This window comes from Crocuta crocuta, unplaced genomic scaffold, assembly GCF_008692635.1.
Source record: "Crocuta crocuta isolate KB4526 unplaced genomic scaffold, BGI_CrCroc_1.0 scaffold50, whole genome shotgun sequence".
In the NCBI taxonomy this organism is placed as follows: domain Eukaryota; kingdom Metazoa; phylum Chordata; class Mammalia; order Carnivora; family Hyaenidae; genus Crocuta; species Crocuta crocuta.
This window is the reverse complement of record NW_027527428.1, coordinates 8047690-8068926: the sequence shown is the minus strand read 5'-3', so window position 1 is coordinate 8068926 and position 21237 is coordinate 8047690. Positions and strand designations below refer to the sequence as shown.

The 21237-nt window shown below is 49.6% G+C and overlaps 1 protein-coding gene across 1 annotated transcript; it reads left to right on the top strand.

Annotated features, from left to right (window-relative positions):
- Window positions 1-89: 89 nt before the first annotated feature.
- Window positions 90-20905, top strand: WDR45B (WD repeat domain 45B). Its single transcript, XM_077755886.1, has 10 exons — window positions 90-277; window positions 4999-5073; window positions 9373-9474; window positions 14173-14260; window positions 15501-15595; window positions 17591-17781; window positions 18346-18431; window positions 19341-19442; window positions 20124-20245; window positions 20608-20905. The coding sequence occupies exons 1-10, from the start codon at window positions 211-213 to the stop codon at window positions 20712-20714; spliced, it is 1035 nt and encodes a 344-aa protein (XP_077612012.1). The 5' UTR covers window positions 90-210; the 3' UTR covers window positions 20715-20905.
- The last annotated feature ends 332 nt before the right edge of the window (window positions 20906-21237 follow it).

The window sequence follows — 21237 nt, the reverse complement described above, 5'->3', positions numbered from 1 at the left end:
CTCGCACGTGACGCTCTCGGTGCTCCCTCTCCGCCCTGGCCGGGCCCAGGTGGATGCGCTCGGCGCTCCGCGGCTCCCTGGCTGCGCGCGCACTCACGTCCGCCCCTCGCTTCCGGCGCGGTGGCCTCCGCCAGGCAGACGGGACCCCGGCGCCCGGCCTCCCTCAGGACATGCGGCGCTGAGGAGCGGCGGACCCTTCGCGGCGGCGCCATGAACCTCCTGCCGTGTAACCCCCACGGCAACGGGCTGCTCTACGCCGGCTTCAACCAAGATCACGGTAAGGGAACCCCTGCGCGCGCCCGGGCCCCGACCCGGCCTCTTCTGGAGTCCCCCNGGCCGGGCCCCTCCCCCGGCGCCCCCCGACCCTCCCCGGTCCCCTCCCCAAGGCCGTCCTCCCGCCGCCGCTCCCGCTCCGGGCGGGCCCCTCGCTCCGGACTTTGTGGAGCCCCGGGGCGGCGGCCGCACCCACTCGGGCAGTGCCCCGCGGGGTGGGCCCCCCCACCCCGGCTCGGCGCCAACCCGGCTTCGCTCCGAAACCCCGCTTCTCCGCGTCCTCGCGCGGGGTCCCGGCACGTAAGCTGTGGAGGGCTTCTCCGCCGCGTTCTTGGACTTTTCCTGACGGTTTGCGCGGGCCTAGCGACCTCGTGGGGTGGGGGTCTCCCGTCGCCCTGCCGGGGGCTCTACCGCGGGAGTCCGCGAACTACGCCGGCGAAGCGCCGCGTGGAGCCCGAGCACGTGGAAGGACTTGATGGTTGGTTATGCCCGTGGGGGAAACGCGCCTCGACTCCCCGCACACTCGACTCCAGCTGAGGCCCCGGGGCGGGTTTAAGCCGCTCCCGCAGCCGCGTCCGGGAAGGCCCGCAGGGGGCGGGTGGGGCGGGATCGGATCCGCCGAGCTGCCTCCGCTGCGGGTTTACTGGTTTTGCTCCCGGGAAGAGCCGGGTGACAGCTGCTGCCCTGGGGCCGACTTCTGACGGCTTTTGCGTGTAGCTTTGGAAGTTTTATCTCTGAGGGGAATCCGAGAATTGCTGCAGGGTCCCGTTTTTTGGGGACTCGCTGGAGGACGGCGAGTTTACTTCCTGCCTTCGAGGTCGTGGAGGGCTTCTTGGAGGAGGTGGCTGACCGACGGGGCGGGGGGAGGGTTGGGAAGGGTGTGCGTGCTGCGGGCTGAGCGCTAGCTTTGGCCGGGCAGGACTGCACGGATTGTGGAAGAACGTGTTCGTGACGAGCGAGGTAGGAGTTTGCGGCCAGATGTTGGGAGTTGGGCAGTTACGTGGCCCAGCGTTTAGGGGGTTGATAACCGGACGAGGCCAGAAGGGTTTTTAATGGGGCTTGATAATCCCTGGGAGCTCTTTACGGAATTAACGGTGATACAACAACTCTTCAAAAAACGTTTTCAGTGGAAAGAGTTGGGCGTCTGGTAGGGAGGAGGGTACCTGTTGCGTTTACAGAAGCACAACAGCTGGGCTACTTGAGTGTTCAGTGCAAGAGGGTCGTCCTCCGTACCTGCCTTGTTGCTGGACGAGGCGTCTGTGTCAAGTTTCAGTACAGTGATTGAGGCTCATGATGATGCTGATTTTTTAAGAAGCCAGTGAAGCTTATAGTATTTTTATAAAGATTTCATCAAACTTTTTTCTTAACATTTATTTTTGAGAGAGAGAGATTGCGCGCGGGGGGCGGGGGGATGGAGACCGAGGACCCTAAGCGGGCTCTGCCCTGAGAGAGCAGAGCCTGGTGGGGGCTGGAACTCCCCCAACCATGAGGTCATAAACGGAGCCACCCAGGTGCCCCAAAGATTGTTTTTAAAATACGATTGTGGCTCTTAAAAGGGTCTATTTCAGTTGTCTGAAAAATTCCCTTTTGGAAACCCAGCTCATTTCATTGTAACAATTTATAAGTAAAGTTAATGTTTTTGAAAAAAAAATAAATGCCTTTATACTTAAGCTTCTGGTTACCTTTGGGTTAATTCTTTATAATATAAATTCATGCCAGATGGTTAAGTTTGTTACATTTTGTTTTTACTTATACTGATTTTTAGTTTTTGCATAGCTTAAATTTGTTTTTAAATGTTTATTTTTGAGAGACAATGTGAGCAGGGGAGGGACAGAGAGAGGGAGACACAGAATCCAAAGCAGCTCCAGGCACAGGGCCTGACGCGGGGCTCCAGCTCACGTACCGGGAGATCATGACTTCAGCTGGTCGGACACTTAACCGACTGGGCCACTCAGGCGCCCCCAAGCATTTTTTAAAATACATTTTTAATGTTTATTTTGAGAGAGCGAGCCCGGGTGTGCACAAGTGGGGGAGGGGCGGGGAGAGAGGGACGGTGAGAATACCAAGCAGGCTCTGTACTGCCAGCCAGTTCAGAGCTTGATGTGGGGCTGGGTCTCAGAAACGGTGAGATCTCGACCTGGACCAAGATCAGGAGTCGGTTATCCAACCAATCGAGCCACCCAGGCGCCCCCAGCATTTTTTTTTTTTTTTTAAGTTTATTTTGAGAGAGAGAGTGAATGCAAGTAGGGGAGGGGCAGAAGGAGACAGAGTCCCAAGCAGGCTCTGAGATATCAGCACAGAGCCCTACTTGGGCTTGAACCCAGGATGATGACCTGAGCCCAAACCAAGAGTCTGACACTTAACCGACTGATCCAATCAGGCACCCCTAATTTTTATTTATCATTTTAACCTCTCATTGCAACTTTTGGCTTAGAAATCATTGGTGATTTGTTTTTTTAATTTTCTTACATGAAATATAGTTTACACACAACATTACATTTGTTTCAGGCGTACAAGAAATCATTTTTAAAAGGGCTTTCATAATTTTAAATGTTCAGACTTTATCTTCTAAAGATAATTTGCACTATGGTCTTCAAGACTCTTAAATGTTGAGATGTACATTTCTTTAACTTGGCTGCCTAGTTTTCTCTCTATCCTTTGGGAAACACAAATTTTTGAGTATGTGCCCTTCTCTATGTACGGTACTTGCTTATCCTGCCTGGAGCAGGACCCGAGGCCACAGATTCCTTGACCTACTTCACTGTAGTTACAGGAAATAGGGGTGTATTTGCTCGTGGGCTGTACATAAGCAGTCCGTGCAGGCACCTCAGGGACACTGCAGGTTCGGTTCCAGACCACCGCAGTCGATGGACTGTTACAGTACAGTGAGTCAAATGAGTGTTTTGACTTCCCAGTGCTTCTAAAAGTTATGTTTACACCACATTGTAGTCTGTTACACGTGTGCAGTACCATTCTGTCTAAAAGAACCCACTGTGTGTGCCTTAATTAAAAAATACTTCATTGCTAAAAAATGCTAGCCGTCATCTGAGTTTTAGTGATTTATAATCACTGGTCACAGATCACCATAACAAATATAACAATGGAAAAGCCCAAAATACTGCTAGAATTAGCAGAATGTGAGACAGACCTGAGCGAGCAGATGCCGTGGAAAAATGGTGCCGATAGACTTGCTTGAGGCAGGGTTGCCACAGGTCTTCGATTTGTAAGAAACATGTCTGTGACGTGAAAGGAAACCAGGCATGCCTGTGCGTAGGAGAGTGCTCTTCAGAGATTCCGATGCCCGTGTCCGCACCACCAGCTGACCCAAGGGTGTGTGGGGTCACCCGCTGTCGGTTCCTCTGTGGGAAGAGGACTGTTAAGACAGCAAGGATAATGCCTCCTGAAAGGGTCTTTTCCAGCTTTTGGCGTTTTTAATACTTTTCTAACTTTTTATTAACGTACGCAAAACTTACAGAAAAGTGCACATATCCTAAGTCTTCAGCCTGATGAGTTTTCCAAACTGAACCCAGCACCCAGGTTAAGAAACTGAACCTATGGTCGCCTGGGGGCTCAGTCAGTTGAGCGTCCGACTTCGGCTCAGGTCATGATCTCACGGTTCGTGGGTTCGAGCCCCGCGTCGGGCTCTGTGCTGACAGCTCAGAGCCGGGAGCCTGTGTCAGAGTCTGTGTCTCCCTCTCCCTCTCCTGCTCATGCTGTCTCTCTCTCAGAAATCAATCAATCAATCAATCGAAACTGAACCTATCTGGCCATCTGTGTTCCTTCCAAGCTACTGCCGATTAGTTTTGCTTGTCTTTGTACATAATTCTTGTTCCTGATTTTTTAAAAGAACTTTTTTTTAATGTTTGTTTTTGAGAGAGACAGAGAGTGCAAGTGGGACTTGTGTGGGACTGTGGGACTGTGACCTGAGAAGTCGGATGCTTAAGTGACCAAGCCTCCCAGACACCCCTTATTTCTGATTTTTTTTAATTCAACGTGGTGTTTGTGAGATATTTTCCACATTGCTGAGTATCATTATAAATCATTCTCATTGATGCATAGTGTTTTTTGTGTGAATATATCATAATTTATTCAGTCTACCATTGGGGGGCCATTTAGGTAGGTTCCCAGGTTTTGGAATGAGAGCGCTGCTTAATGATGTATGAGAGCGCTGCTGTGAACATTCCAGTGCATGCCTTTTGTGAACAGATGTTGTCATTTCTGCCAGGCATGCACGCTGAGGAGTAGAAGTGACAGCTGTAGTACGTGGTGCAGAGTGGTCTGCGGGTGCCGTCCACCAGGCTGGGAGCGCCCCTGCATCTCTATCCGCTCAATACTTGGTGTTTTCTACCAAAGTGGCTGTTTTGCTTGGTGTTAATTGGACTGTTAACAACGTGCTGTGTGACTTGGAGGCAGTGGCCCTGGTCTCTCACAGTGACCTTGACAGGGTTTTAAGGGTTAGGCTTGTTTACAGGTGGGAGGAGGTCATGGGAGACCTAAGCCACCTTCTGGAAGGCCACACTGTAGCGGCCCTTTCCTCCCCTGCTCCAGTCTGGAGTGCCGTGCGTGCTGGGATTCCTGCTTGCAGCTCTGCACCAGGAGCCATGGACTTGCCAGGACTCTCTGGAAAGGCTGCTTTCTCTGGACCCTTTGCTTTTGCCCGTTCAGTCCCAGGGCCCTTAGCGGAGTCCCCACTGAGATGACTAACCGGTCTTTCTCACACTTCAGGATGCTTTGCATGTGGGATGGAAAATGGATTCCGAGTCTATAACACTGATCCACTGAAAGAAAAAGAGAAACAAGGTAAGGAGTAACTGACATTTCGTGCTTTCTCCTTTTTTCTAACCTTCAAAGAATCTACATTTTCTATTACAGATGGGGAGGGGCTGGCTTTGAGAAGTAAATAGGAGGTTCTTGGCCCTCCTTCAGCCTGGACGGGGTCTTCCTCTTTTTTCTTTGAGCTGGTACTGGTGCCCAGCTCTGCAGGGCCCTGATCCAGTGCTGATCCAGTGGGTGTGGCCCGACTCTGATTTCTTGGGTGAACGTGAACTTTGAAACGTCATGTGTCTTTGCCCTGTCTTCAGTTCTGGCTGTCCTGGGAGGGCACGGTGTGGTTGGCACAGGCCATTTTACTCATCCTGTTCAATGTGAAATTGTAGAGAGCTCAAGCGATGGTTTAATTCAGCACATGGGATGCCCAACTCTTGATAAATGACCACTTAGAAAATATTATCTGTAGCCATAAATTACAATTGCTTCTGTTTACTTATTTCAGTGTCTTCAATTATGTTTTCGTGGAATAAAAGTTTCAGAAGCTTCTTAAGTGGACTTAGCGAGAATCAGGACTTCTGTTGGCAATATTAAATAATGGTGGTCTTTTTGCTTTTTGATAGGAAAAAGTGTTATGTTTTACAGATGGAATTTTTTCAGTCTACACCCCCGTCCCCCCAGTGTATTTTTCTTAATCTTTTGGTGTCTCCTGGTCTTTACTTGCTGGGAGCATGAAGCACTGCCAACAGATGAACAAATCTCGGACAAAATCTTAAAAATGAGAAACATCCTTTTTTTTTCCCTTGCATGTGTGGTTTTGGTTTTTATTCAGTGCAAAAGCTAGATTTTTTTTTTTTATGCTAGAGCTGTTTCTTATTTGTAAGAGGAAGTTCCTGTATCCTGGTGCCCCACTAAATAGCCCCCTTCCATTTTACAACTGATAACCTAACCTCAAGGATTTTCAGAAATCTTTAAAAAAAAAAATTTTTTTTTTAATGTTTATTATTTTTGAGAGAGACAGAGAGCAAGCAGGGGAGGGGCAGAGAGAGGGAGACACAGAATCCGAAGCAGGCTCCAGGCTCTGAGCTGTCAGCACGGAGCCTGGCTTGGGACTCAGATTCACAGACTGCGAGATCATGACCTGAGCTGAAGTCAGCCGCTTAACCAACTCAGCCACCCCGGCGCCCCAAAGATTTTCAGAAATCTTTCTGGCAATGGAATCGCTTTGTCAAGTGCAGTCTTTGTACAGCAACCCTGACATGTAAAACAGTAAGTGGTGCTTTGTATCTAGGAGTTTATTTTATAAGTGGAGGTCTCTGACTTTCATATATTAGAGAACGACAGTGTAGCTGGTAGGTAAGGACTTAGATTTTTTTTTTTTTCCCTAGGGGAGAGAGAGAGAGAGAGAGAGAGAGAGACAGCGTAAGCAGGGGAGGGTCAGAGAGAGAGGGAGATACAGACTCTGAAATAGGCTCCAGGCTCTGAGCTGGCAGTCAGCACAGAGCCCGACGCGGGGCTTGAACCCACGAACCATGAGATCATGACCTGAGCGAAAGTCAAATGCTTAACCAACTAAGCCACCCAGGCGCCCCTGGTAGGTAAGGACTTAGATGCTGGGTCCTCACTGTTTAGGTGGGATCTGGCTCTGCCCCTTACTAGGTGGCTGTGTGACCTTGGGCAAGTGCCTCACCTTCTCCTGGCTTCACTTTCTTTGTATGAAATGAAGGTGGTAACGGTCTACTTTCTAAGGTTATTGTGGAGATCACTGATTTAGAATATTTAAGACACGTAGATTAGTGCCTCGCACACATATGTAGTGCTGCACAAGCTTGTGCTCATAATTTCTCAGTCTAGCAGTAGTGTGCTCTTAGAGAATGAGTCTGCGAGCGGTGCAGGCCGTGGTGGGAGTCTCCTGTCAGTCTTCTAAGTCTCTGACTTTTACTTTTAGTTGCTTAGTGAATTAAGACAACTCTCCTTTATATGGATATTTGTTACAAAGTACTTTGAAACTGTTTCATTTGCAGATTTCAGGATACTTTTTACTTAAAGTGACCCAGAAAGGCAGAGTTCCAGACTTAGTTTCAAAGTTGAATCATTAGTAGTATATTCACAACTGTTGTAATTGGTGAAATGTTTATACCAAATTCAGGATTTCTTACAAAAGGTAGACGAGAAGCACCTAAAAGTCTGAGTTCCAGAAGGCTTGCTGTTGCCATGCCGAGGGCAGTGTCTTCCTGCTCTGCTGAGCTGTCTGGGACAGTGCTGTGCTGTGCTTTTTGATGGTGCATCTTATTTATTTTTAACGTTCGTTTATTTTGAGAGAGAGTGCAGGCATGAGGGAGGGGCAGAGAGAGAGGAAGAGAGAGAAGCCCAAGCAGGCTCCACACAGCCTGACGCCGGCCTCGAACTCATGAACTGTGAGACCACGACCTGAGCCGAAATCAAGAGTCTGATGCTTCACCGACTAAGCCACTAGGTGCCCCTTGAGGGTGTGTTTTAATAAAGCCACCTCTGTAACTTGCAGGTTGGTCTGCTGTTACAGTTCTGGCATCTTACAACTCCACAAAAACAGGCTGGACCTCGTTCCTGTTTTATCTTGGCGGTTTCCTTTCCTCAGTGAGGAGGAAGGAAGCGTGCCTGTGTTTTAGCCGTCACCCCAGACTGGGGCTGTCAGCCTTGTCGTCTCCAGTCTGCCTGTGGCACCGAGTAGGTGAGATTGGCCTGGAGCCCCTGGGAGGGTTGCCTGGTGTGGTCCAAGCGTAGGACTCGGATTCACATCTGAGCATATGCTAGAAGGTTCAAGAATGATGAATTTGGATAAAATATGATACCCAGTGATTATAGAGACATAGAAAGTACTAGTAAAAAGTTACACCTGTACTGTTCATTTGGAAACACAACTCTCCCGCAGTGCAGAGGTGATTGGAGCTTGTACAGCTCATGCTCATGGAGCTTGCACCACCTGGGAGGGGGGCGGGGGTTCAGAGGTTTCCTGTCTGCAGTGCTCCCCGCTGTGCCCTCCTTGTGACCCTGCTCACACACGTCATGTTGGCAGCCATCTGTGGGGAACGAGGGAGGAGACAGAGACCTAGAAAGAGCACCATGTGACTGAGGTGGAGTGCAGGTGAGGGCTGCTCTTGTTTGAGCCAGCTGGGTGGTGGTCAGCGTGTCTTCCGGTGTCTAGTGCCCCACTCGCGCTGGGGGTACAGTCGTGCATAAGAGGGGCAGGGTTCTTGGTGTGACACACCAATTATCCTATACTGTATTCATACGATAAAGCTAAAGAAAAGAAAATGTTACTAAGAAAATCGTAAGAAGGGTGTCTGGCTGGCTCAGTTGGTAGAGCATCCAACTCTTGATCTCATGATCATGGGTTTTGAGTCCCACATTGGGTGTAGAGATCACTTAAATAAATAAAACTTAAAGACAAAGTAAGAAAATACATTTATAGTATCAGATCATATTTATCAAAAAAAATCTGCATATAAGTGGACCCATGCCATTCAGTCCCATGTTGCTCAAGCATCAAGTAGATAGTCCCTCCTTTCTAGGGTTTCTACATGGCCTTGGACTGTACGAGAATGAGCTGATGAACTTTGGGATCATCTTGAGTAGCCATGACTGGAGGTAGAAGCTGGTCTTCTGTGAACTTCTAACTTTAAGAGGCTCTGATTCCTCACCTGCCCTTTACTGTGCCCTCATGGTGCCAGGAGCCCCAGTCCTTGCTGACCAGAGTGGAGAGCCGGAGAGAGCTGGCCGGGCCGTTCTGTTCTGTGATGGAAACAGTCCAGAGTAGGGTTTGCTTCTGGGAGCCCCCGACTTCTCATCAGGTCCCCATCACCTTCCCTGAGCAAGCGCTATTGGTCTTCTTGTGTCATGGAGGCGTTCTGAAAATCTGCTGACATTTTCCTCTTAATGTAATTCACAAAAATTTTTGAGCATTTCAAACTTCAATGGAAGAGGTGTTTAAAGCGGTAAACTGCTTTTGTATGAAAGCATTTAGCATGTTTTCTTAGAGCTTAGACATTTTACTACCCCTTAAAATACGTGTTTGTATATTTCATACATTTTGGAGCGTTGGCTTCTAAGGGTTCTGTGTGCTCAGCACTTAGACTGGAAGCATGGTTGATGAGGATGGGCTACGGAGAGGAGTCCGAAGTCCCCGGCTCACTCTGTTCCTGCCAGCAACCCGTCTTGTCTCTGACGGCAGAGAGCTCTATACAGACTCGTACAGTCAGATACATAAATGCCGAGTGCTACATTTTCACTGTTTTCTTGCCTTTTTTAAAATTGTAAGATCCACATAGTAACTTGTTTTTACTGTCGTTTCAGAATTTCTAGAAGGAGGAGTTGGCCATGTTGAAATGTTGTTTCGCTGCAACTATTTAGCGTTAGTCGGTGGCGGGAAAAAGCCAAAATACCCTCCTAACAAAGGTAAAGTGGTTGTGTGCCTCCTAACCATGTGTTGTAATTTCTGGAAGTTTCTAGAACGTCTTTGTGTTTGTGGCTACATTTGCTCCTCCCTGGTAGCCTGTGAAGTATGAAGAACTGGTCACTGACAAGCATCCAGAGTGAGTCTTGTCTCTGCTGCTCTTAGGAGAAGTGTGTGACAAGGGTCACTTGTTCCCGTCGACATAAAGCACGTATTTTTTTAATTTTTTTTTTTAATATTTTTTATTTATTTCTAGGAGAGAGAGAGAGAGAGAGAGAGACAGCGTGAGCAGGGGAGGGTCAGAGAGAGAGGGAGTCACAGACTGAAACAGGCTCCAGGCTCTGAGCTGGCAGTCAGCACAGAGCCCGACGCGGGGCTTGAACCCACGAACCGCAAGATCATGACCTAAGCGAAAGTCGGACGCTTAACCGACTAAGCCACCCAGGCGCCCCGAAAGCACGTGTTTTTTGATTAATGTTGGCTAAATATGGGGCATGCTGTGCCTCTGGACCCCATTTTGTTCCGGGCATTCACCTGTGGGTTGGTATCATAGTGTTATAAGTTCGCTTTAAAATAAGGTGTAGTAAGGGTTTTCCCTGCAGAGAGCCATCGACTCAGAGAAACTTGGAGTTTTGTTGCCACGTAGAACAAAAACCACCTTGGCCCTTGGCTCTAGGTTGAAGCGTATTGTTTTGGGGTGTGTGTGTGTGTGTGTGTGTGTGTGTGTGTGTTTAAAGAGATGGCAGTACAAAAGTCTGGCTTTTTAAAATTAGTTTCAAAATAAAAAAAAAATAAAATTAGTTACTTTCTTAAAGTTTATTTTTAGAGACAGTGCGAATGGGGGAGGGGCAGAGACAGGGAGACACAGTATCTGAAGCAGGCTTCAGGCTCGAGCTGTCAGCACAGAGCCCAGCGCAGGGCTCGAACTCATGAACTGAGACCATGATCTGAGCCGAAGTCAGATGCTCAACTGACTGAGCCACCCAGTCGCCCCCAGAAGTCTGGCTTTTAAAGTCAGGGAGAAACAAAAATGTTTACCAACCACAGTTGTGTACGTCACATCTGTAAACCACGTGTCTCCCCGGGGGAGGAGAAAAAGGAGGAACGCCAGAAGAAGTGGCAGGTGGGTGAGGACCGATCCGGGGAGCGTGGTCAGGAGAGTAGTCCTCTCTGTCTTAGGAATGTTCTAGTTTAGAAGTGATGTGTGAGACTGGAGATGCCAGAGGTTGGGGGCAGAGATGGGAGCCCTTGTTCACAGGACGGAGTGGGGGAGAGAGAAGCAAGTGGGGTTGTCAGAGTCCAGTGCTGGTGAGCCTGGCGGCCCCGGAGGACTGTGGGATTGGAGCCCACTGGTTCCAGAGTGGGTGGGGGGTGGGGAGGAAGTGGATAGCTTTCTTTCCAGGTTGGGCAGGAAGGGAAGGTTCCAGGAGGTGCCTTGGGTGTGAGGATGAGCTGGAGGTCTGCTGGAGACCATGTGGCTGGGAGTAGCCTGGGCCAACATGGGAGCGAAGAAAGAGCACAGAAGGGTGCAGTGTCCCGAATGACCCTTGGCAGGTGTTGGGGTCCTGGCTTCCAGCTCTCAGAGGAGCCTGGTGGACGGTGTGTATAGGGCTGGAGATGGAACCCCACCCACAGCGGTGTGCACGGACTCCCCAGCTGGCTGCTACTGGGGCTGGAGGGCAGGAAGTCTGGGTTGCTGTCTAGGTCATGGGCAGTGTGGCTTGGGTAAGCAGAACCCGTGGCTGGAAGAGACTACGCAGAGTGAGCTGGAAGCTGCTGTGCTCACAGGGTTGCGCTTCACTGTGGAATAGGAATGACTGTCCCTGGGCTGCTTGGGGACAGGCACTGTGTCCCTGGGTCAGTCTTTGCCTTTCCTTGAAGCGTTTTTTAATTTATTTCTGAGAGAGAGAGAGACAGACAGACAGACAGAGACAGCGTGAGTAGGGGAGGGTCAGAGAGAGAGAGAGAGAGATACAGAATCTGAAACAGGCTCCAGGCTGTGAGCTGTCAGCCCAGGGCCCGACGTGGGGCTCAAACCCACGAACTGTGAGATCATGACCTGAGCCGAAGTCGGACACTTAACTGACTGAGCCACCCAGGCGCTCCTCCTTGAAGCATTATATTGATGACGAGGAAAGGGAGTCGGGAGCCCGGCCCCTCCCGTGGATCTGTTGGGTGAGAACTCCTGGAGCTCTCTCAAGTGAGAGTGGTTGGACTGGTTAATCTCTGGGGTCTCCTTCACCTGTAACATCTTCTCTGTAAAAAAAAAAAAAAAAAATCCAAGAAGTGAACATCTTAGAAAATTTACAGAGTTTCTTTCTAACAGAAATTTTGAGTAAAATTTAAATTTACTTTTTGTAGAGTGCTAAAGGTATTTAAAAAAAAAAAAAAACTTGGTCTGTTTAAGCTTTTTAAGATTAAGAATTTTTTCGGGGCACCTGGGTGGCTCAGTTTGTTAAGTGTCTGACTTCAGCTCAGGTCATGATCTCACATTTGTGGTTCGAGCCCCGCTTCGTTGGGCTCTGTGCTGACAGTTCAGAGCCTGTAGCCTCTTCGGATTCTGTGTCTCCCCTTCTTTCTGCTCCTCCCCTGCTCATGCTCTGTCTCTCTCTGTTTCTCAATAATAAGTAAATGTTTACAAAAAAAAAGTTAAAAATTTTTTTTTCTCAATAATGTCAAAATTACTTCCTGAACTTCCTCTTTGTACTTTCACAGTTATACATTAAGGTACATGGTGTTAAAATGTGAAGGGTCTCGTCTCTTTGGTCTTTGAATCACAATAAGACACTACTGGGGCAGGCTGGGGTCATGGTGGGAGAAGGCACCGTGCTGTTCTGGCAGAGCGGAGGGCCTTTTATTTATTTATTTATTTTTTGAGTCAGGAGCTTGGAGGACAGAAGAACTCCAGAATTAGTGAATGTACCTTTACTGTCAGGAACGATATTAAAAGATAGACATGCAAAATCCTGCGCAGAACATTGCAGATTTCCAGCAGACAGGAAAGGCAGCCCCCAGCCCTTGGGGACACCAGAGTCTTTGGGTTTTTCTCACTGCTCAGGGTGTTGCTTCTGGTCACTTTTCCTTTTGTGAGTGTGAAGTCAAGCTGCTGGTTCTGGGCCTTCCTCATGCTGTTTCCGGAAAAAAACTTCTTTAACTTTTATTTATTTGTTTATTTTTGGGAGAGAGAGAGAACAAGGAGAGGACGGGCAGAGAGAGAGAGAGAGAGAGAGAGAGAAAACCCCAAGCAGGCTTTGCACCATCAATGCAGTGTGCAGTGTGGGGCTGGAACCCACGAACCTCAAGATCATGACCTGAGCCGAAATCAAGAGTCAAACGCTCAACCGACCAAGCCGCCCAGGCGACATGAGAAATTTCTGCAAATAGAGTTCACTTGGATTTGTGACATCCTTGATGTGGTTAATCTTTGGGATTCCATCTGGTTTGGGCCAGTTTGCATTGTTTTGAATTGCAGACTTTGTGGTGTTAGGTTGCAGAGTCAGGGAAAGTTTACTTCTGACCTTCTCTATGAGTTCAAGGGTAGACTTGCCCTTTGCCTGGAAGGCTGTTACTTTATTGAGGTGAGCCATTGACTGAGGTTCTGTCCCACTTAAGAACGTGCTAGTGCCTCAGGGCCCTTTGAGGAGGAGCCCGCTTTCAGGGTTTGTTAAATGAAGAGATTTATCAAACCATGATGGCATTTGAAAGGAGTAGGAACAGAAGTCTTTGCTTCAGTTTTGAATGGTTAGAAGTTTTAACCCTTCAATAGTGAATAATTTTACAGAAGTTTGGTAGTTCCCCTACTTGTTATCTCTTGATTTGAAATTCAGGTCACTGAGTCCATTTTGGCAAAACTTGCAAGTGAATCCCATCCCAGGACTCCTGCTGGCCGAGGCGGCGGGGCCTTGCGGGGACACACTCTTCCCTCCCGCCACGGCCTACTGAGAAAGCTTTATTTTTCCTCGCCTCACACCCTTCCTAGACAGCTTTGTGAGAGACTGATGGAGGGAGGAACCGGAGACTGCATAGCCCCCTCTTCCCCAGTACAGGGCTGGTCGCGCCCCATGTCCTGCAGGCTGTGCCTTTCCTCAGCTCTGGGATGCAGACTCCCAGCCCATCAGAAAGCACCGCGGGGGGAGAAGAGCAGACACAGTCGGGTGGGGGCAGAGAAATCCCTGGCCCTGCTTTTTTTATCCCTTCCAACTGAAGCCTTTCTTTCCTTGATCTAGGTGTGTCTCCAGCACCTGAGTGGTAACTGGTTAGGCTTGCCTTTGGCTCCATCTGGTGGAGCCCAGGGTGGGGGAAGTTTGCCTGAACAAGAAGTGAGGTTGGCAGAGGAGGCGTGTGTGCGTGTCTGTGTGGGTACACGTGCATGTCTGCGTGTGCATACATGTGCGCATGCATATGCGTATGCATGCCTGTGAGTGTGCGTGTGTGCGCATGAAGGCGAGAGAGGGAGATTGGCTGCAGGCGGTGGTGTGGAGCCTGCCGGGTACTGGAAGGGCAGAGGGAGGGAGTGGGGGAGCACCTGGTACCAGGGACAGCGTTTCGAGGGGGAGCTCAGGTGTCCAGGTGGGTGACGACTTGAGCGGCAGGAGAGCAGAACCTGGTCAGAGGTTCATGGGGGGGGAGGACCCCTTCAGAGTGGCCCCAGCCCCCCACCTGTTTATTGGTGTGCCCATAAGTTCTTTCTGCAATTTCAGTGATGATCTGGGATGACCTGAAAAAGAAGACTGTTATTGAAATAGAGTTTTCTACGGAAGTCAAAGCAGTCAAACTGCGGCGAGATCGGTAGGTTTGCTATCTAAGTGTTAAAAGGAGAATGGGTGGTTTCTCTGAAGATGGCTGACACTTTCTTTCACATGGAAGGAAGAAGTGTGTTTAGGAAAATGTCTTCAGATGTCGTGACGGTAGTTCATGACCTAAGGACGCAGGGATATCTGTGTTGCCACAAAGGTGTGAATTTGTGAGCTTCCAGGGATGGCACAGAAGCAGTGACACCGGATGGGGCCGGCAGCCTCCAGCGGCTCTCAGGCCTTCAGAGACCTGTCCACATTCAGCATGTTCCCACTGGGGACACCAGGGGAGAGCCTGGACGTGCCTCGCTCTTAGTCCAGCTTTTCTAAATGCTGCCTCAGTAAATGATCCCCTTTGAAGGAAAAGGAAAGTTTGGAGACTCCTCAGGGGAAGGTGGCATTGATGACACCTGTGGAAGTAGCTTCTGTCAGCTGTTTACTCACGGTGCTCCGAACAGAGACGTTCTGGTACATTGAGTGAGATAGACTTTCGGTGATTTGGATTGTAATGTATGATTTGTATCTTCTACTCAGTGTGGGAGGACAGAGGTGCTGAGCCAAGTGAATGCAGTAGGGGGCTGTCACCTGTCACACCTGCACTTTTGGGGTTGTGACTTCCAGTAACATCGGTTTTTAGGACCTTTTTTTTAATGTTTTATTTATTTTTGAGAGGTAGAGAGACAGTGTGAGTAGGGGAGGGGCAGAGAGAGAGGGAGACACAGAATCTGAAGCAGCTCCAGGCTCTGAGCTGTCAGCACAGAGCCCGACATGGGTCTCGAACCCACGAACCGTGAGATCATGACCTGAGCCGAAGTCGGACGCTTAACCGACTGAGCCACCCAGGCGCCCCTAGGGCCCTTTAATAATGCAGATACTTGAGCCAAATACGGATCTTTCTAACATTTCTAAATTGTCAAGACGTATTTAAAAGTTTACAGAGAAATAATTTCTGCCTCATGATTCTTACTCTAGATGAAATATTAGATGAAAATGTCTATAAATCTCAGAAAGGTCTGTTAGGCAGCTGGCAGCCATCTTGTTAACCAGTGTCTGTCACAGCCCCGTGCTCACAGGTGACCTCCAAAGATCACTCCTGCGAGGGGCTCTGATGCCAGAGCGATCCTTCTGGATGTGCTCTTTGTACTAAGTTTCCAAGTGATAAGAACAAAAATCACAGAATGCTTGAGTTTCGCTTTTGGGAATAGGAGTCCTGATTTTTTTTTTTTTCTTTCCAGAATCGTGGTAGTTTTGGACTCAATGATTAAGGTGTTTACATTTACACATAATCCTCATCAGTTGCATGTCTTTGAAACCTGCTATAACCCTAAAGGTAAGCAATTCAGAGGTGTCACTGTGGAAATTGGCATCTTCACGTTCTGTCCAGGCGGACACAGACTTGTGCTTGACGCCCTTTCCTCCGGCCCGTCTTTGTCTGAGTGGCATTGCTCTGGTGAGACGGGTCCTGAGGCACATCCAGGACACCCTGAAGGAGACAGGCTCCTCCTTTTTTCCTTCTCCACCCTTTGCCTCGGGTCACTCCATTTCGCGCCCGGCCACGTGCTCACTTCAGAGCCTGGCCTGGTAGGCAGTGGCTCTGAGATTGCCTTGTATCACAGTCGGGGGGCGGGGGTGGAGTTTGAGGGAATTTTCACCGTCGTTGTCAGCCACTCAGGAGCCCCGCAGTTGTGTGTCTGCTGAGTTCTGAGGGGTTTCCTTCCACCTTTTCTTTGCAGGGATCACAGATGATTGACTTTGCTATTCGTTATAGCATCTTAATTTCTTTTTAAAATGTTTAGGTTTTTATTTTACCTTAGCTTTATTGAACTATAATATACATAAAATTCATTTTTTTAACGTCTATTTATTTGGGAGGGGGGTGCAGAGGGAGTGAGAATCGCAAGCATGCTCCACGCCATCAGCACAGAGCCTGACATGGGGCTTGATCTCCTGAACTAGGGGATCATGACCTGAGCTGGAATCAAGAGTCAGGCGATTAACTGACTGAACCATACAGGCGCCCCCGCTCTAAGGCTTACCAGTTTCAAGTATATTATTTGGTAATATTTAGTCATTGTAACACTTGTGTAACTACCACCAGAATCCAGACAAACCTGTAGCATCACCCAAAAACATTTCTTCAGGCAGTCCCTTTGCCCACCTGTGCTTCAAGTTGTGCCTTTTCAGATGTGTTTGGTGTCTTTCTTTTAGCTTAGTATTTTTTGGATTTCTCCGTGTGTTCAGTAGGTATGATTGTTTTCCTTGCTAAGTAATACCCCGTAGTACGGCTGTCCCACATTGTTAGCCACACTGGTGTTTTGCTGTGAATATTCACATACGTGTCTGCATGGAGGTAGTATTTATTTCTCTTGGCTAAATACTGAAGAGTACAGTTGCCGGGTCCGGCTGTAGTTCTGAGTCTGGCTGTGTTTTCTGGCCTCCCCATTGGTGATCTAGGAGAGCTCCTTAAAATTAGGTAGTGTAAGTCTTCCAATTCAATTTTGTTCTTTTACAAGAAAATTTGGCTATTCTGTGGTTTGCCGTTCCCTATAACTTTCAGTATTGCCTGGTCTGTCTCTTCAGGAAGCCTGCAGAGGCTGTAATTGTGACCACGCCGACCCTGCAAGGGGATTGTAGATTGTGGCCGTGACCGTAGTAGATCAGATCAGGCGCTCTCCATCTGTCAGATCTTCAGTTTTCTTTTTTTTTTTTTAATATTTTTTTATTTATTTCTAGGAGAGAGAGAGACAGCGTGAACAGGGGAGGGTCAGAGAGAGAGGGAGACACAGACTCCGAAACAGGCTCCAGGCTCTGAGCTGGCAGTCAGCACAGAGCCCGACGCGGGGCTCGAACCCACGAACCGCGAGATCATGACCTAAGTGAAAGTCGGATGCTTAACCGACTAAGCCACCCAGGCGCCCCTTCAGTTTTCTTTACATCATGTTACAGTGTCTTATACGGGCACTGTTAAACTTACCCCTAAGTGTTTTTGGTTGTTTTATGCAATGGGGTTTTTTAGATTTCATGGTTTTGTATTCTCAGGTAGCTAGAGCCATGGAAGACGGACATTTGACAAAGTTCATTCAAGAACAAGTTCAGCAGATGTTTGCAGTTAAGAGGTGGCCTAACGGGAGTTAGCTTGGTCTGTCTGTCCTCTAATACCCTTTATAATGAAAAGATTTTTTGATTCTGATACAAATGGAAACCCATGAATAAGTCTTACTAGTGTTTCTTGTGAGCTACAGGGCAGAGAGCAAGTTTTATTTGGAGAAAGCAGAGGCTTTTAGATAGTCCTGAGTCCTGATGGGTTTTCTCCGTCTCCAATCAGGCCTCTGCGTCCTGTGCCCCAACAGTAACAACTCCCTCCTGGCTTTCCCGGGCACCCACACAGGCCACGTGCAGCTCGTGGACCTGGCCAGCACCGAGAAGCCACCCGTGGACATTCCTGCCCACGAGGGCGTCCTGAGCTGCATTGCTCTCAACCTGCAGGGAACAAGAATTGCAACCGCATCTGAGAAAGTAAGTGTGTGTCTCTCCCTTCGTGGAGCCGAGCGCCTGGCCCAGCTGCTGCTGCACTCCCGGGACTTGACCTGTGGGCCCCACGGCAAACTGGCCCTTCCCTGTGGGTTCTCGGCCACCGCCTCTTGGGAATCAGGTTGCAGTTGACAAACATAGTCAGTCGAAAAGTCGTTTCACTTGGTGAAACCTCTTTTTGGGGAGCAGTTTGTGTGTGTTTTTCTAGCTGGCCACGAGAGTCCTAGTGAGGGCAGCATCTCCAGACAGAACTGAGCCCTCTGGGAGCCGGTCAGCCTGGGCTGCGGTGGTCGCTCAGGCGATGCCAGGGCAGGGGATGCAGGGGGCTCGTGGAGCGCTGGTGCCCAGGGGCCTGGCTCCTACCCAGTGCTCTCGGGCTGGACAGCTACCAGCTAATTCTTTAGTAGACGAGGGGGCCAGTTGAGATTTAGATGATGTGGGGGATTTGGGGAAGGGGTTGTATGGGCTAATGGGTTTGTGAATATGATATTCATTTCAAAAAACTAAAAAGTTGTGAATGATAATAAAACACTTCACTGTTTTTCAAAGGGGACCCTTATAAGAATATTTGATACTTCATCAGGGCATTTAATCCAGGAACTACGAAGAGGATCTCAAGCAGCTAATATATATTGGTAAGAAAGCCACGTTTTCACCCGGGAGGCCACTGCTGTGGGGTGACTGCATTGATACAGGGCCTGTATGACTGAGGGAGTCAGGACCCCCTGCCCAGGTGGGCAGAAGGTTGCTGTGCTGTTAGGGGATTAGGTTTGAGCTTGTATTACTACGACTGACTTTAAAGTGTCACCTTGGGCATATGCACAAAAGTAGACAGAATGTGATTAACTACCATTGACCCATCACCCCGCGTCCGCATTTGTCCGTGTTCGTCAGTCGTCTTTCCCTCCACTCTTCCTCTAGCTTGTCTCTAGGATAAGCTCTGGTCTTTTAAGGCAAACGCTGGAGCCTTGTTAGCTCCACTGCAGTCACTCAGGCGCCTCGGAGGCACCACAGCCCACGGGTTTGTGGCGCTGTGGTGACGGTCCCGTGCGTGGTGGGGTCTCTTTCTTGGCACCTGTGGCCTTTGCAGGTGCTGAGCAGCATTTGGGTCTGTGAGACACACATGGAATTCATATACGAACTCAGGGCATGTGCCCATCCCGTGGGGCTCTCCTGTCTGTCTGTCCTCACGCCGCCTCCAGCCAGAATGGGGGCCCGCCCTGCACCTCCAGGGGCCAGGCGCGTTGGACAGTTTTCTCACCTGGGGGCCCCCAGGGCCTCAGGGTGGGTTTACAGGAAGCCCCTTCCCCTCCCTGGCACCCAGGGAGGGCCCCTGCTGTGACACGCTGGGTGGTCCCACGGAGAGTGTGGCAGGGGTAGGGGGTGCCGGGGGAAGCTGGTTAATGGAAGGCAGTGATGCTTAAAATTGCTCTCTGGAATTCGGGGAGGTTTCAAGACACCAGCCCACGTGCTGTGGCACTGCGGTTGGGGCCGGGCTCCTCTGCAGCCGCACGAAACTAGAGCTTCATTTGATTTCTCTGCAGCATTAACTTCAACCCGGACGCTTCCCTCATCTGCGTGTCTAGTGACCACGGCACAGTGCACATTTTTGCTGCCGAAGATCCAAAAAGGAATAAACAGTCCAGGTAGGTTTCCCAGAGCTGAAAGGACTGGCCAGTCCCCCAGGCACGTGCGGTATGAAGGCCACGTACACACGGGTACAGCATAGTGCTGTAAATGCATTTTACTTTACCGTAGGGTTTTCTTTTCTCTGGCTTACTTTAGTGTAAGAATACAATAACACATATAACGTACAAAATGTGTTAATTGACCATTTGTTATTGGTAAGGCTTCTGGTCTCCAGTAAGCCCAGAGTTCAATTTTGGGGGAATCAAAAGTTACACACAGAATTTCGATTGCTGGGGGTTGGTGTCCAACCCTCTCACTGTTCGAGGGTCCACATTAACTGATGTTACAGCAGACATCGTTGCTTGCTTGTCTTTAGCTGCTTAGTGTGTGACCAGGATCCAGTCACCTTGCCTGTGGTTTAGGACTTGCACCTGAGCCCTGGTGGCTGTGGTTGTGTCCCGCAAATCCACTTAGTGCGGTAGAAACCTGGTCAGCTTACTGGTGCTGATGGTTTCGGGGTTTATTTTAGGCCATTTGGAAGCACTTTGTTTTTTCATGCAAGAAGTAAAATTAAAAGGAAGAACAGAATTTAAAGCATCTGGGTTCAGGCTGTATGAAAGAGCCGCGTGTTTCACCTTTGTCATGGAAACGTAACTGCCTTTTCTCTCCTTCCTCTTCTCTCCGCCCTCGCCTCCTAGTCTGGCCTCAGCCAGTTTCCTTCCAAAGTACTTCAGTTCCAAGTGGAGTTTTTCCAAGTTTCAGGTTCCCTCAGGCTCTCCGTGCATCTGTGCCTTCGGAACAGAGCCAAATGCTGTCATTGGTAAGTGGTCCTTGGCGCTGGCTGTCCCGTGCTCACTCTCCTGGGGCCCAGGGGTCCCACTCAGGGCCTGCACAGCTGTGAAGGGGGACACCAGCTCCCCGCCCTCGGGGTTTCCCAGGAAGATGTGGGGGCAGGGTTTTCTCCCTCCGCACGTCAGTGGGACACACAGACCAGCCCCAGAGCAGGTGGGATTCCTGACTGACCGCACGTGCACTCAGTCAGGAATGGGGTCCCTTGTCGCCCACAGTCACTCTGGGCTGGTGCTCAGAGCAGGGCCGTTCACAGTTCCGCTCAGTGAGGTCTGCTTGCTTTGAACTTTGAGGGAAGAAACACGTGAGTAAAATGGTCTTCTTCTGTCTCAGCGATTTGTGCAGACGGCAGCTACTACAAATTCCTATTCAACCCCAAGGGGGAGTGCATCCGGGACGTCTACGCGCAGTTTCTAGAAATGACTGATGACAAGCTGTGACTCTCCATCAGGAATGCAATCAACACCCATGGCCGACTGCCACCAAAGCGCTGAGTGTGCCCCACAGACTCCTGGGGCTGGTGCCGGCGGTGGGACTGCCCGGGGACGTCAGTCCTGCAGCCACTCTGTGGTCGTCTGTTTTCCTGAGCAGGGCTTCCCATCTCCAGTATTAAAGAAAGAATCATCATCAAGGCGGCGTAGACACTTACGTGGCTCTGAGCAGCCCGGGCCCGGCTGCCGGCNGGGGCCTCCATACACACATAGGGACTGGGCTGAGAAAACAGTGGACAAGTTGAAGTTTGTTTTGGCAACAGATTCCATCATTTTTACTGAGTCTGTAATGGGGAAAGGAACAAATATGTAAATGTTAGTTCTTCTATTACAACCAGATTTTTAAGTAGAGTAATAATACCAGCAGCTTGCCTTAGGAAAGGAGAAGGGACGTCCTTCTCCCGTCCGACCATGAAGAAGAGAAACACGGCCGTGTTCAGGGACGCAGGGTGGGCGTCTTCTCTGCGCCTGT